General features: G+C 43.0%; 1 protein-coding gene across 1 annotated transcript in view; it reads left to right on the top strand.

Annotated features, from left to right (window-relative positions):
- Window positions 1-13,583, top strand: part of scara5 (scavenger receptor class A, member 5 (putative)) — a 52,829-nt gene that overhangs the window by 34,332 nt on the left and 4,914 nt on the right. Inside the window, exons 8-11 of the mRNA XM_035143714.2 lie at window positions 1,015-1,095; window positions 3,717-3,824; window positions 6,299-6,355; window positions 11,078-11,266. Of these exons, the coding sequence (XP_034999605.1) occupies window positions 1,015-1,095; window positions 3,717-3,824; window positions 6,299-6,355; window positions 11,078-11,266 (435 nt within the window). The remainder of the gene's footprint in view (window positions 1-1,014; window positions 1,096-3,716; window positions 3,825-6,298; window positions 6,356-11,077; window positions 11,267-13,583) is intronic.

The raw sequence follows: 13,583 nt of genomic DNA, 5'->3' as shown, positions 1-13,583 counted from the left end.
CCGAACCTAAACCTGACTGACCAGATTTGAACTATTGTTTAGATTGTCATGAATCGTCCCTGGTCCCCGTCATCGAGTCCTCCTGCCTCATGTGAACCTCTGACTCCTCGTGGAACCAGCAGCAGATGAAAGGTTTCACTTGTGCTACCGACAACATTAGCCACAGATCTTCATGTGTACCCAAAGGGACGTGTCCTAATGACTCCCGGTGGCCACTTGACGTTCGTCCCTAAGTGGACGCACATGTGAAGCAGCCGGAGGCGACAGCGGCAGCAGCAGATAGATGTGTATCTCAAAGTCCGTCAGCAGATTCTCAGCATCACAAAGCTGCAAATTAAGAACTTCAGAGAATCATTGGAACCTCTGGACATGTGCTGGACAATAACAAGCGCTGCATTGCTAAGCATTCCCACAAGTTGTGTTGTTAAACATGTGGTTTCCATTGTGGCCAGACCTCTAGCGCTCTTTTCTCTCCCTCTGCATCTCTCTCGTTCTCTCTCTTTCACTCACTATTGGGCTTTTTTTTACTCACTCGCTCCAAGAACAACAAACTTTTGGGATTGAGTCCTTGGACCAGTTGTAAGTCCCAGTATGGCCTTAATTCCGCCTGTCTTTGTAATTGCTCTAATAATTCATGAATTTGACTTGATTTCCTGATTTCATTCAAATCTGCAGGTCTTTGTCCCATTTGTTCCCTTTTCAAGTGATAATCTACTCTGTCAACATGTTTTAAATGATGAACGCTCTTCTCATCTTGGTGTAATATCAGAGGCCGACTTTTACTTTATTTCTCTCATGCAGCTTCAATCATTTCTGCTCAATGAAGAGTTTTCTTGGGATTCTTATTGGTCTTATTTTCAATGCTCGACCTCTAAGTAGCTGTAAGCTCCTCTCTTCACATTTGTAATGGTTCTACATTAGTACAGAACTGTGTAAATAACACATTGTGCAGCAGTGATTGAGGTTTTTTTATGCTTTATGTCATCATGACCATATTCTTTCTTCTTTCTGCAGGGCCTCCGGGACCTAAGGGAGATATGGGTGACACTGGACCATTCGGGGCCCCTGGGGCCCCTGGGTTGACTGGCCTGAGAGGTGGGTACAGCCAGAATGACACTACTATTGATACCAAGGTCAAATGACTCTGCAGTAGTAGAGGTTAAATACACATTTGTAAATGTACCATATCATCATTTTGGAGTACATATTAAACCTAACATCAGTTAAGGTTGAAACCACAGTATTTATCACATAATACTGTTCTTTTATTAGGGTTTCTCTCCCAAATAAACATGTCACCAACCTGATTTTTTCATTTATTGTACAAGTAATCAGATAAATTCAGTTGAAACATATTCAGTCTGCGGTTGAAACAGCAAATTGACTAAATTCAACGGTTGGAAAATCTGAATTTTGTTCATGAATTTAAAGGTCGATGCTCCAAACCTCAGACTAAGAAAGTGAGGATTGGGCGTTTCAAAGAACTCTGACCGTTTTGTGATTTAATGAAATGAACAAGTACAACTTCAGGAAATGTCAGATCTTCTGATTTACTCCCTTGACTTGTTTGGATGGTCTTGGTAGATGGGTTATATTTCATAAAAATAAAGTAGATTTAGGTTTGAAAGCTAAGTAGCGTGAAAGTGGAGAATCTTTTACACAACACAGACGTTGGCCTGTATTCTGACGCAGCTCTGCTTTGTGTTCAGTGACATTAATAAAAAACATCGAGCAGAGAGAATAAAAGGTCAAATAAATCCACTTAAGAAAACAAGGCACTCGACTCGTGATGGAGATTAAGTTTCGGACGGAGCCGGTGGGACGGCTCATCTGTCTCCGTCTTGGAGGTAATTCCTCAAAAGCCACAACGCGAACCTTCGTCCAGGCAGAATTTGGCTCTTCAGGAACCATGAAACGACAATTTTTCATCATTACTGTAAGAAACAAACAACGATATGACTCCAGATGTTTCGGGAAGCCCCCTCCAGCTCGGTACCTCTTGATCCATCCATCCTCTCTCTCCCCCCTCCTGTCATCGTCTGCTCCATACTCCTCCGCCGATAAACTCTCACATGGCTTTTCCAAGAACCATTATCTTCCTGCTGAAAGGGACGCCGCTACCCCCCCTCTAGTGCCGTAGTTCCAGGAAAAAAGTAAATGCAAAGAATTCTTCACTGCAGGGGGGGGTGAGACGCTCATTATTAGCGAACATAAAAACTTAGGAAACCCCCCCAGGGCCCAAACATAGACAAAACACCAGTGTTCTGTTAACAGCTGTCTGTGTAGTGAGAGCATTCGTCTCTTGTATCTGAGCTATTTCATGTTTTATTTATTCAGAAAAAGTAAAAGTACAAGTACTCGGTAACACTGAGTACTAGAAGATTGTAAATCTAAATTGTAAACAAATACATTCTCTCTGTGTAAACCTGTATAATTGATGACATTAGCAGAAATTGAAATTGATTTTTCAGGGGCTTTTCCCTCTTTTCTATGAACAAACCTTCGATACAATCTGTTTGTGATTCAGCTCTTTGACTCCACTTGCAGCCAAACCTTCCTCCACTGGCTCCAGACTTTGATTGATAGCATTTTCCTGATGGTTTTTTTTTTTTTTTTTATAAAAGGGGGAATAATTGACCTCCTCTTGCAGCCGAGAAACAGAAGAGTGAAGAAAACATGACATCAGCTGTCACTGGTTTGTTTTGGGAGTTTCTGGCTCTGATTCAGTTTAATTATTTCATTCAAGCCGCTGAGCCGTCACCACAGTGTAATCAGAGCATATCACAGACCAGTCACCGTTGGTTTAGCTCTCTTCAACGATGCGATCAATAATTCATTAAGTTTGTGTGTGTTTAGTGTAAACACATGTTTTCATTGTGTTGCCGCGAATCAGGAGAGTTACCAGGAAATCTGAGGGAACACAAGATTTTCTCCGAATGAGTGATGACGGAGGAGGTGACAGACCAACGTGAACATTAGAGCCAACGTCTTTAAATCTTTGTTTTCATGATATCAAGCTGAGGCTGTAAAGAGCAGCTTATTGGATCGGAGTCACCAAGTCGTCATATTACTGACTGTTTGAGAAGATGGACGACGGGACGGCTCCCAAAAGTGAAGCCAAACCACGAGACATGAAACAAAGTACACGTTTTAACTTTAGATGTTATGACGCTGAGGTTTGTTCAAGTGTTCATGTTCCCTGATAAGTTTGGTTTTCAATTATTTGGCCCATTTAATGCAATAAAAACATGTCGAGTCATCATGAAACTGATTAACACGCCTCCATCTCTCCTGTCCAGACTCCAAATGACGTCATGAGCCCAACATAGCAGCATTTGTATCTAGTGTCATTCAAACCGGCTTCCACGTTTACTATATATTTAATTTTTGGATCAAATGATAAGAAAGTAAATGTGGCCGTTAATGGAAAAGTAACTTCAACTACAATGTGTGTGTGTGGGAGCTTGATACCACTGCTCCGCTACACGATTGCAACCGCACTGACTCTCATACTGGTTATTTCTAATGAAACCAGTAAGAACCAACTCGAGCTGTTGAGATTAAAACAAAACTCCAAGTAGCTGAGACACTTTGATCGATGTCGTGGCTCATCATGCTGAGGAGAACCTGAGGCCCGATTGTGACCAGAACAGTTTTCTTATTAACATGCTGTTTGTCGTTGACTGAACTCATTTCTGTGTGTTTGTGTGTTTCAGGGTTTACGGGAGAAAAAGGCCTCCAGGGCCCGCGTGGCGTTAAAGGGTCGGTCGGGGTCGAAGGTGTTCAAGGACAAAAAGGAGACGTTGGACCTGCTGGGCCTAGAGGTAGGGTGGTAATAACTCATACTCACCATTACATGTTATATATATTTAACCTTATATACATGAACAGGATCTGCTTTGATACTGTAGCAAGTAAGAGTTGATTTGTGCTGGATTTTGTTGGTCTTCATCACTTCATACGAAACAAGAACATAAAGCACAGATTACTCAATAATCTGAGGGTAATATAATAATATATCATAATCCCAATGTACAGTAAATGTAGGAGGTCGTCACATTGAGGTCAAGTGTAAAGCTTCATACATTCAGGATTCTGATTGACTGGTAGTTTTCCATTGTTTCCATTTCCACTGTAAAATGAATATTTCTTTGACATCAGCGAACACATTCGTCAAATTGCCTTCACCCTTCCCTTCTTCTTCCGTCCTCTCCCATCATCCATTTATCCAGATCGGTTTATATCCACACAAATCTCTGGGGTGTTGATGTTTCCACCAGCTGGACACTGCCAGTGATAACCAACACACACACAGACACAGACAGACACACACACACACACACACCGCTCTGTGGAGGGAATCATAGCCATGACTAACATGATAAGGCGCTGCACTCTGTCTTGTGTCAACCTGTCACAGTGTATATATGTGTGTTTGTTTAGCCAACAGCTGTTGCCAATCAGATCTGGGTTTGGCTGAAGTTTTTCCGGTGTTGCCGTCACTCACTCGTTCTCTGAACCTCGACCCCGGCCGAGCTGTCGACTTGTGCTTTGTCGTTGCGGCTCAAAACTGAAGAACCATGACTCCACCGTAGTTTTATCTATTATTATTTATTATGGTTCCCGTCACATCCGAGATCAGCGCCTTCAATAGAACCCCGACACTGGACACGTTGTCTGATTGACGGGTTGATCGTGTCAAGAAAAGCTCCAAACAGAAGAGAAACACAACAAGTGGAGAGCGACAACGTGTGTCTGTGCCTTCTACCATCTGGGTCCCGGCGGTGGTGGCTTTAACAAACCAGTGAAGAGTTTATAGAGCGACTGGTTTGAACGTGGCCTCGGAGTCAGGAGTCGCTCAGCTGTGAAGAGAGGAGGGATCCTGAAGAGCTTGTTAAAACAGCGTGGGGGCTTCGTGGTTTCTTTTTATAGATGGAGAGCGGGGGGTTAGAGGTGTTTGGATTTAAAGCATCACAGATCTGCAAAGTTTAAAGCTGGAATATTTCTATATCTTATTGACCAGCTTTTAGGAATAAAGGATAAAGGTTAATAAAATTATGAGAGTCTAGGATTAAAAAGTTATAATTTGACCTCTCCAGATAAAAATGTGACTGAAAACATAAACGTTTGTACAATATTTTGTCTGATTCTGAGATATTTTACTGGATAAGTGAAAAGTTTGACTTATTAATGAAGTGGAAAAGTCTTCATCCTCTGGACACAGTGGACGTCTGCACACAATCTCGTGGCAGTGAATTTACTGGACGTTGAAATGAATCAGTCTGGATGAAAGTCCCTGGAGCTAAAAGTTGTGATTAGTAAAACTAAAGTAAAGTATTTAAATTCCCAGACATTCAGATTCATCGTGTATTAAAATCAGGTTTAAATCAAACACATCTGTGGCCTCCTGCGGCTCAGCAGTGGATCAGTGATGTGTTTCTTTTTCCTGCAGTGTTATTTAGTTGTAAGGATGCGGTCAGAACTGAGGTGATGCTAACAGCGCAGGACGCCACAGACAGGGTGGGGTGCAGTGTTTGCTGCACTAATCACACACGGACGCACGTGCACTAAATGCGACTGAGTGCCACCTCGGCCGCTGCCCTGCGGTCCTGGACGTGCAAAGCAAATTAAAGGTGGGACGAATGCCGAACTTGAAGCTGATCCTCGCGCAGCTTCATGGCAAAACCAGACTTGTGGTTTCAAACCTGAAAATTAGCAACGAGCGGCTCTGACGCGGACTCTGTGTCTTTGGAACAGAATCATATTTTGAAATGAAAACAAACGGGGAGAAGTCGTCTCCAGGCGTCTGGTTGGACGGAGGTGTCGTGCGTAAACGTAGCATAATTCTCCAGAAACCACAAATGGATGGATTTTTACTTATAGTCATTCTGCGGTTTTGCGATGCATTAACTTTTCCACTAAGCAAACACTGTAAAAAACAAAATAAAAGCATACCTTGACACTGGCTTTACTGTGGTTTATACTTCTATCTTTTCTCTTACGCCTACTTCTCTTTCAAACCTCATCCGCCCCGACATTTAGAGTTAAAATAAGCACAGGATGCAGAGCGGTGTCCACTATTTTTACATTTCATGTACATCTCAGGCAGGCGGTTACAGAACCAGCTATTTCAGAGGCTGCTAAGAGGATATAAACGAGAGGAAATGGGTTTAGAAAAGGTCTTTTATTAACGTTAAATCTGTCTGTGGTTGAAATGTTGTTAATAGGGGTCATGTAAGATTCAATTTCTGCTCCTGTAAAGTTTGAATAATTCTCTCTTTGTCTTTTCTTTCCTCAGGTGACAGAGGAGAACGGGGGCAAAAGGGGGATCGGGGAAACCGAGGAGAGAAAACAGGTGAGAGCAGTAACTCATTCCTCTCCTGTTTTTCTACCTGTTTGCACCTGAGTCCTGTAGCTGCTGGAAAATTAAACACAAACATCCACCGTGACCCCCGTGACCTGTGGCAAGTTGAAAAAATATACATTTTGAATGGATTTGTTGTGTTTTGGGGGCCAGTGTGACGGAGATCGAGCAGGTTTCTCTTTTATTTTACCTCATGAGAAGACAATGAAGTCAGAGTTTCCCTCACATTACATCTGTGAGCACGAGTGAAACAAAGAACCCGTGATTGCATCTGCAGCTTTAAATCGTAAAAGGAAACTACTAAAAGGATCAGATTAAAAGTACTAGAGTAGAATAAGGTATTTATATTGAAGCCACATTGAATTTGGCTTCAAGTTAAAATATTACGTGGCATGAAATGAAAATATTAAATCTGGACTCAAGCACTCGAGTAAGTAGATCCTTTTTTTCGGTTCACTCAACATCTCAACTATGGTTATGTTAACGTGATTTATATATAATACCATCAATATTTAGGTAAGATCCTTCTGGGACTCCACTGATGTAACATGAACAAACACAAACCGTACATCAGGACATATGATCCACATTCAACAGTCGGCTACAGAGAATCACAGATTTACGAGCTGGTGACTTTACGGGACCTCGTACGTCTCTGATCCACCTGCCGGCCTGTGCGGAGAGCTGGGGCCACTTTAAAGGATCCGTAGATCCATAGATCTGCTTCTCCTCTCGCTCTAATCTCACGGTTTCCGCCACACGAAGAACAACCACATGGCCTCGTGCACATCAAAAGCCTTCGAAAACCATTATACGCGAGCACATGTCATGTGGCGGTAATTTGAAACCTCGTACAAAAACCGCCAATCTGCAGTCAGGTAGGAGGGAGAACATTAGTCCTCCTCATTTTCTGTCCTGGTTACATCATCGCGTCTGTTCTCCGCGCGGTGAGCGACGCGGCGCCGCTTACGTCAAACACACGAGCACGTGATTGTTGACTCTGCTCGTTACAGAACCGTCAGAGATGGTTTCTCTCCTCACATCATTTACAAGACATGAATGTTTGATGTTTTTGGAGAAAGTGAGACCACATGCTGCCGGCTGTCAGAAATATTGAATCGGCGTGTGATGCACTTTTCTGTCATCGACCCTCTGATGCATGACTGGGATCTTTTTACCCTTCAAAGCAAACAGTGCTGAGCAGAGCGAGCAGCACACTGACCCCCAGACGTTTCTGTGTGAAATGCACATTCGTGTCGGGCATCCACACAAGTTGAAATCACCATTTAGGAGACGGCGTCACCGAATTGATCCGGCTCTTTGGCTCTGGTGGGTGTTTGGGTGAGAGAGAACCAACGGAGCCCAGATTGGAGTCGTTTGAAAAGTGCAAAACAGAAACAGAGAAAACTTTCATCTGTTCTCTCTGCATTGATGTTGCTGTAATCGAGGGTGAGGTCTCTTTTCTCACCAGACACGAACCTGAAGCAGAGGACCAGAGCCTCTACGACTCAAATACAAGCTGATCAAAATGTATTCTCAGCTGCAGCTCGCTGGCTGATGAAGCCAAATTTAGTTCTGTGTCTCTGCAGATGATTTTTTTCTAAATCTTTCCAGATGCTTCATTTTATGTCCCAGGCGAGAAAACTAGACACCATCGTGCGGTGGGATCACACCAGCTGCGAGCCATGAGGGCTCAGTAGTCATTACTGGGATACTGGGATCCGTGACTTAAAACCAACGTGGGCCAGAGGCGTTAAGCCCCCTCGCCTACTTCCTACAGCCCTGCTCCTGGCGCGCCCTCGCTCGGACCACACCTCAGTTCAGACTTGGCCTCCGTTTTGATCCACACACCTGCAGAGCTTCACGGCCGTGATGCTGTTACACTGCAGGATCTGTATCAGCCGGCCAAGTGCAGCTCTGGAAAGGATTTCAAGTTTTGACTCTAATGACAAATTTATTTTCACCCCCGGGACGCAGGATCATGAAAATGCCATGTTACTATGATTACGTGCACGTTCGCCTGAAGCCAGAGTTTAAGATTTACAATATACGGTTATTTTCCTTTTTAACACAATTTCTATAAGTCAAACTATGATTATTCTCCACTCTTCGTTCCTGCTCAGTTTTGATTTATACTCACTTTTATTTTCTGAACCTGTCGCTTAAAACAACACAACACAACAACACAACTCCTCCGCAGCGTTGTGTAATAAAAATTATCCACATTTCTAATTTCCTGCAGACACACGCAGGAATGCACATGATGAATCAATCACTTCTGTTATTTACAGTTTCATTCTCAGAATCAGACGCAGTTTTATTCTTTAATAGTCTTTTACACGGTGTCAATTAGTGAACGTGTGAGAATCTGGTCCGCAGATTTTTGTTTCTGCTGGGTCAGAGCCAGGCTAATCGTTTCCCCCTGCTTCCAGTCATTATGCTAAGCTAAGCTAATTGGCTGACGCTTTATATTAACCGTATTTACCAAAGTGTTGAACTATTGGTTTGAATGTAACAACAAAGATGACACGGATTTAAAAAGAAAATCTAATTAGAAACATGCATACAAAAAAATCAGGCAGCGCAAGATTCAAAAGAAGAAATTTGAGCAACGTGAAAGACGATAAAATCTGAGTTTCAGCAACTTTTCACAAACAGATGGAGCCGATTAACTCTTGTTCTGAAGCCATTCGTCCCGTCTCCCGTCCCTCCTTCCCTCCCTCCCTCCCTCCCTCCCTCCCTCCTTCGCTGACTTTCTGCCACATAAACATTTGTAATATGTGATCACTCCATATTCTGGCCTTCGTCAGGTATCGACGGTCTGGTGCCGCGGCTCGTCGGCCCCCCGCTGCTCGACCCATTTGGACGAGCACCAACATCTCTCCTCTGGTTTCCCCTGGATGAAGACACTCATTATAGCATCTCGCATTAATTCCCCTGCTTTCGCGGCAAAGAGTTCAAGGCTCGTTATGAAATGTCAAGTTTAGTCCAAATTGGGGAATGTGTCTATTTATTGGTGACCCACCGCTGTCCAAGGGGAACGTGGAGCTTAAAGAAGTATTTGTTTTGATTTCTAACTTTTCTGTCCGTTAGCGTCACTGTGCTCAACCTGAAAAAGTAATTAACGACATAAAGTTCTCGGTGTTTGGTTGAATTCAGCGATTTGAGGCAAATTTTCCAAACACTGAAATTACGGCCACATTTCATTTTCTTATATTTCCATCCAAAAAATGAAATTTATAGGTCTGACATGTGGATATTTTATGATGAGTCAGGTTGGAAGCAAGCGTGAATTACATTAGCAAATGATTTCACCAAATGATGTGTTGAATTGCTCTAACGACGCCTCTCGAGCAGTTCTTCCCATGGACTCTTTTATAAAGATGGACGATACGTCTCCACTTCCTCCCACTAACCAGAAATTAAGTATTTTTATTACTTACTGGAAAAATAAACACTTGAACAAACATCAGTGTGATAAGAACGACCTAAAATGACAGAAATCTTTATTTAACTATGTACTTTAACTTCTTAGTTTTTCCATGTCCACCAGGGGACGATTAAGACGCTCCACTTTTGGCCTTTTTGAGCCGTGTAGACCGTGAAGTCTGAGCCGACATGAGACATCTGGTCCCTGGAACATTTTGTTTTGGTCTCGTCCTCCACAATCAAGTCATTGCGCAGTGCATCCTGGGATAGTTTGACCTCGGGAAGGATCCACCTGTTGGAGGCTTCGTTGCTCGGGGGATTATTCATTATTTTTCAGTCCTGTCCGAAAGAAAGAGCAGCAGGAAGCTGAAATATCTGGTTTTGATTTGCTGCCTGTGATATGAATGTGTGCAGCAGATATTGCAGTCTGATGTTACGGTGGATATTAAGATATGATGGGCCAGTGAGGGCGAAGTGCTTCACTGTATAATGAGTGTTAAATGCTGCACAGTTAAAGTTTATGATGGTCTGATGACACTGATATCCTGTCGACATGATGCGTCTGGATACACTCTCCAGCACGTTGTCAACAGCCTCGTGTGTGTGTGTGTGTAGGTAGTAATACTCACACACACACACACACACACACAAACAGGAAGAGGAGACATCAGCACCGAGCCCTGTCTCATTTTCATGCATCTTAACTTCTCTTAATTTCTTCCTGTGCATTTTCAAAACCTCTTTTTATGATGTTTCTTCATCTCTTTTCATTCTACATTTCTGATTCTCACACGCTTGTTGTCTCTCCTCGTGTTTTCACATCTTTTTTAGCAACAGCTGCTTATTTTTATCTTCCAATAAAGTGACCGGATAAACCTTTAACAGATGTTTATCCAGTGGAGTAAATCATTTCTTTAACTGGTCTGTGAGATTATCGCTGGGTTAACGTGTCTTTGTTGTTCAGACCATGTTCAGCAATTAGTGAAACATTTTTTACACACAACTTCGAAACCCAAAACCTCAGAGTAATTTTCTTTAGTATTCATTTTGAATCAAAGACTTTTTCCCACGGCTCAGGAAAAAGCTTGATCTGTTCATCTCAGTGTGTTTTCATATCAGTTTGAATTATGGCACTTCATTAAATGTATAAACACTCACAAGGGAAACAATCTTCTCAGTGTGAGTTCAGTTAAAATCTGTCTAAACAAATGTTTACAACAATCAATTTGTCTTTTTGGAATATGCAGATTTTTGTTAAACACACATTTTGTGTTTGTGTTGCAGTGGAGGAGACCCTGGTGCGGTTGGTAAACGGGTCGGGTCCTCACGAAGGCCGCGTGGAGGTTTTCCACGAACGCCGCTGGGGGACGGTGTGTGACGACGTCTGGGACAAGAAGGACGGGGACGTGGTGTGCAGGATGCTGGGATACCGAGGAGCATCTGAGGTCCATAAGACCGGACGCTTCGGACTAGGTAAGAGACGCTCAACACGCACGACTTCTTGAAGGATCAGTGACCATGTTTTAGAATAAAGAGCGTAGAAAACTCCAGCAGGAAATGAAAAAGAAATATCGTTTCCCACAGCACACGTCCGTGGTGATGTTTCCTGGTTGAAGGTTCGTTCTTTGCCGTGGAGTGGTGTTATTTTATCGGTGCCCTACAACGCTGCAGGGATTAATATTAAGGTTTTATGAGGAAAGTCGTGTGAGCCAGATGTCGTCAAGAAGAGTCTCAGAAGTCGTATCCATCTTCCTCTCTCTCCACGATACATCACTCAGCCTCCGTCCAGGACGACTTGTTACCACTGAGTCTGGAAAATTGGGGGGGAAACACGCTTTTGTTCCAGGGGACGAGCTCCAGACAACAGCAGTGACTAACAGCACGGCTGCACTCAATTTAAAACGAATAATCTGAAATTTAAATTTATGTTTTCAGATGAGTCATTCACCTTCTTTTTCTTCTCGTCTCACTTTACTTTGTGCAAACAGACCAAACCTCGTTCTCTTAATCCTCCAAATCCCTGTGAAATGTTGAGACTCCTTTCTAAATGATCTCTGGGTGTAACCCTGAGATCACACACGGTGTTTTAGCGACTCAACGCCTGTTTGTGTGAAAGTGTAAGACGTTTGTTGTGACCTCGGCCTGTAAACAGTTCTGTAAGTGTGTGTTGAGTAAACAGTTTGAAGGTCCGAGTCCAACTGAGCAGCTGAGGCTGGACGCAGCTTCGTGCACGTTGCCCGGCTCGTGGGTCTGTGAGGTTTCACGCTGCTGTCAAGTGTCAGCTGATGTCTCTTTGTTGGGTTTTTGAATATTAGAAGCACATGGTGTGACCGAGATGATGATTTGCTGAACTTTCCTTTTTTTTTTATTTAGATGTCGACCTGTAAATGCAGCATTTGGATCAGATTTTTGCAGGAATATGCATCATCGAGACCAAAACAAATACTTTACTTCCCTTTTTTTGTAGATGCACATTGTCAATTACGTTAAAGAGTCCCAGTCGCTGCTACAACACGCTGGTCACCTGTTTATTTAAAGTTATTTAATCTTAAAACATGTTGTGTGTCCAAATAGCAACAAATCGGCTCATACAGGCAGACATCTCTGTAGTTTTCTGGAATTAGTAGATATATATCAACTTTTAAATGCAACCTTTGGATCCTCTGCTGCTCCTCCTCAAATTTCTCCCATGTTTTGTTTCTAAGGGAGTAAAGAGGCTGGCGTCGTATGTCGAGCCAAACAAAAACTCTTTGAGAAAGAGAGATTTGACTCTGGATTTTTTGGGGGTCAATGTAAATACAAAATGACTTTAATGTTGTTAGTCTGTTTTTCACTTGAGAGCGAATGTGTCCAATGATGATCTAAACTTCATGCTGTTTTATTTTTCTTTTAATATCACGTTGCGCAACTTGAGCTTTAATGTAGTAAAAGAAAAAACAGAAACACGCCAAGCTGAAACTTCCCCGAACCCAAGTCTGCACTTTCAAAAAACATATTTCACACTGAGCGTCCTCCAAAACACAAAAACACACAAATGTTAAAGTCTCCATCAGGTTTCTTTACTGCTGACTCCCACTGAAGTTGTTTTAGACGGGTCTTTAAAGCAACTTTCTTCCTCTGAGCAAAGTTTCACTGGAACAACACAACATAAAACACAACGAGGGAACCAGGGTCGACTGCAGCGAGAGATTCATGAATCACAACACGTCTGCACGGGCTCGTTTCACACGCTGCGGCAGTTTGAGTGGCTTTTCTGAAACTCGCTTCCAATGAAAGAAGCAGGAAAAGTTCAGGGACTGATGCAGGAAGATGCTGGGTTTGCACTCCAGACAACAAAAGCTATGTCAGATATTTATATACATGTACGGGTTAGTCTAGACGAAGCAGGCAATAGACAATAGTTCCACATTTTAATTTTGAAATCCAGCGTCCAGAGATGTGGCGTAAGTTTCCCGCCCCGTGTGATTAACGGCTGTGATTTAGAGGCGAGCAGCGGAGACGACAGCTTCTCTCTCCTCCTCGACGAGGATCCAGATGCTGCTTAAAATGCATCATTAACGAGTCGGCCTCTCACAAACGAGGCTTAAACCCTCAGAATCTGTTCAACTGAAGAAAGCAGCCGAATGTTGTTCCCTCACGCAGCTGAGTATCCTCTCAAACCCCAGAGTGTCCGGGACTTTCTGAAACTCTCCAGTGGTTCTGCTTTCACAAACAGGATCCAAAGTTTATTGCGAGAAAGCGTCCTGCCAAAAGATCTGCTGAGCAGCTGGGACGCTTTTATTACCAGATA

Source organism: Hippoglossus stenolepis, chromosome 20, assembly GCF_022539355.2.
Source record: "Hippoglossus stenolepis isolate QCI-W04-F060 chromosome 20, HSTE1.2, whole genome shotgun sequence".
NCBI classification, from domain to species: Eukaryota; Metazoa; Chordata; class Actinopteri; order Pleuronectiformes; family Pleuronectidae; genus Hippoglossus; species Hippoglossus stenolepis.
The sequence above is the reverse complement of the archived record's forward strand: the minus strand, read 5'-3'. Positions and strand labels throughout refer to the sequence as shown.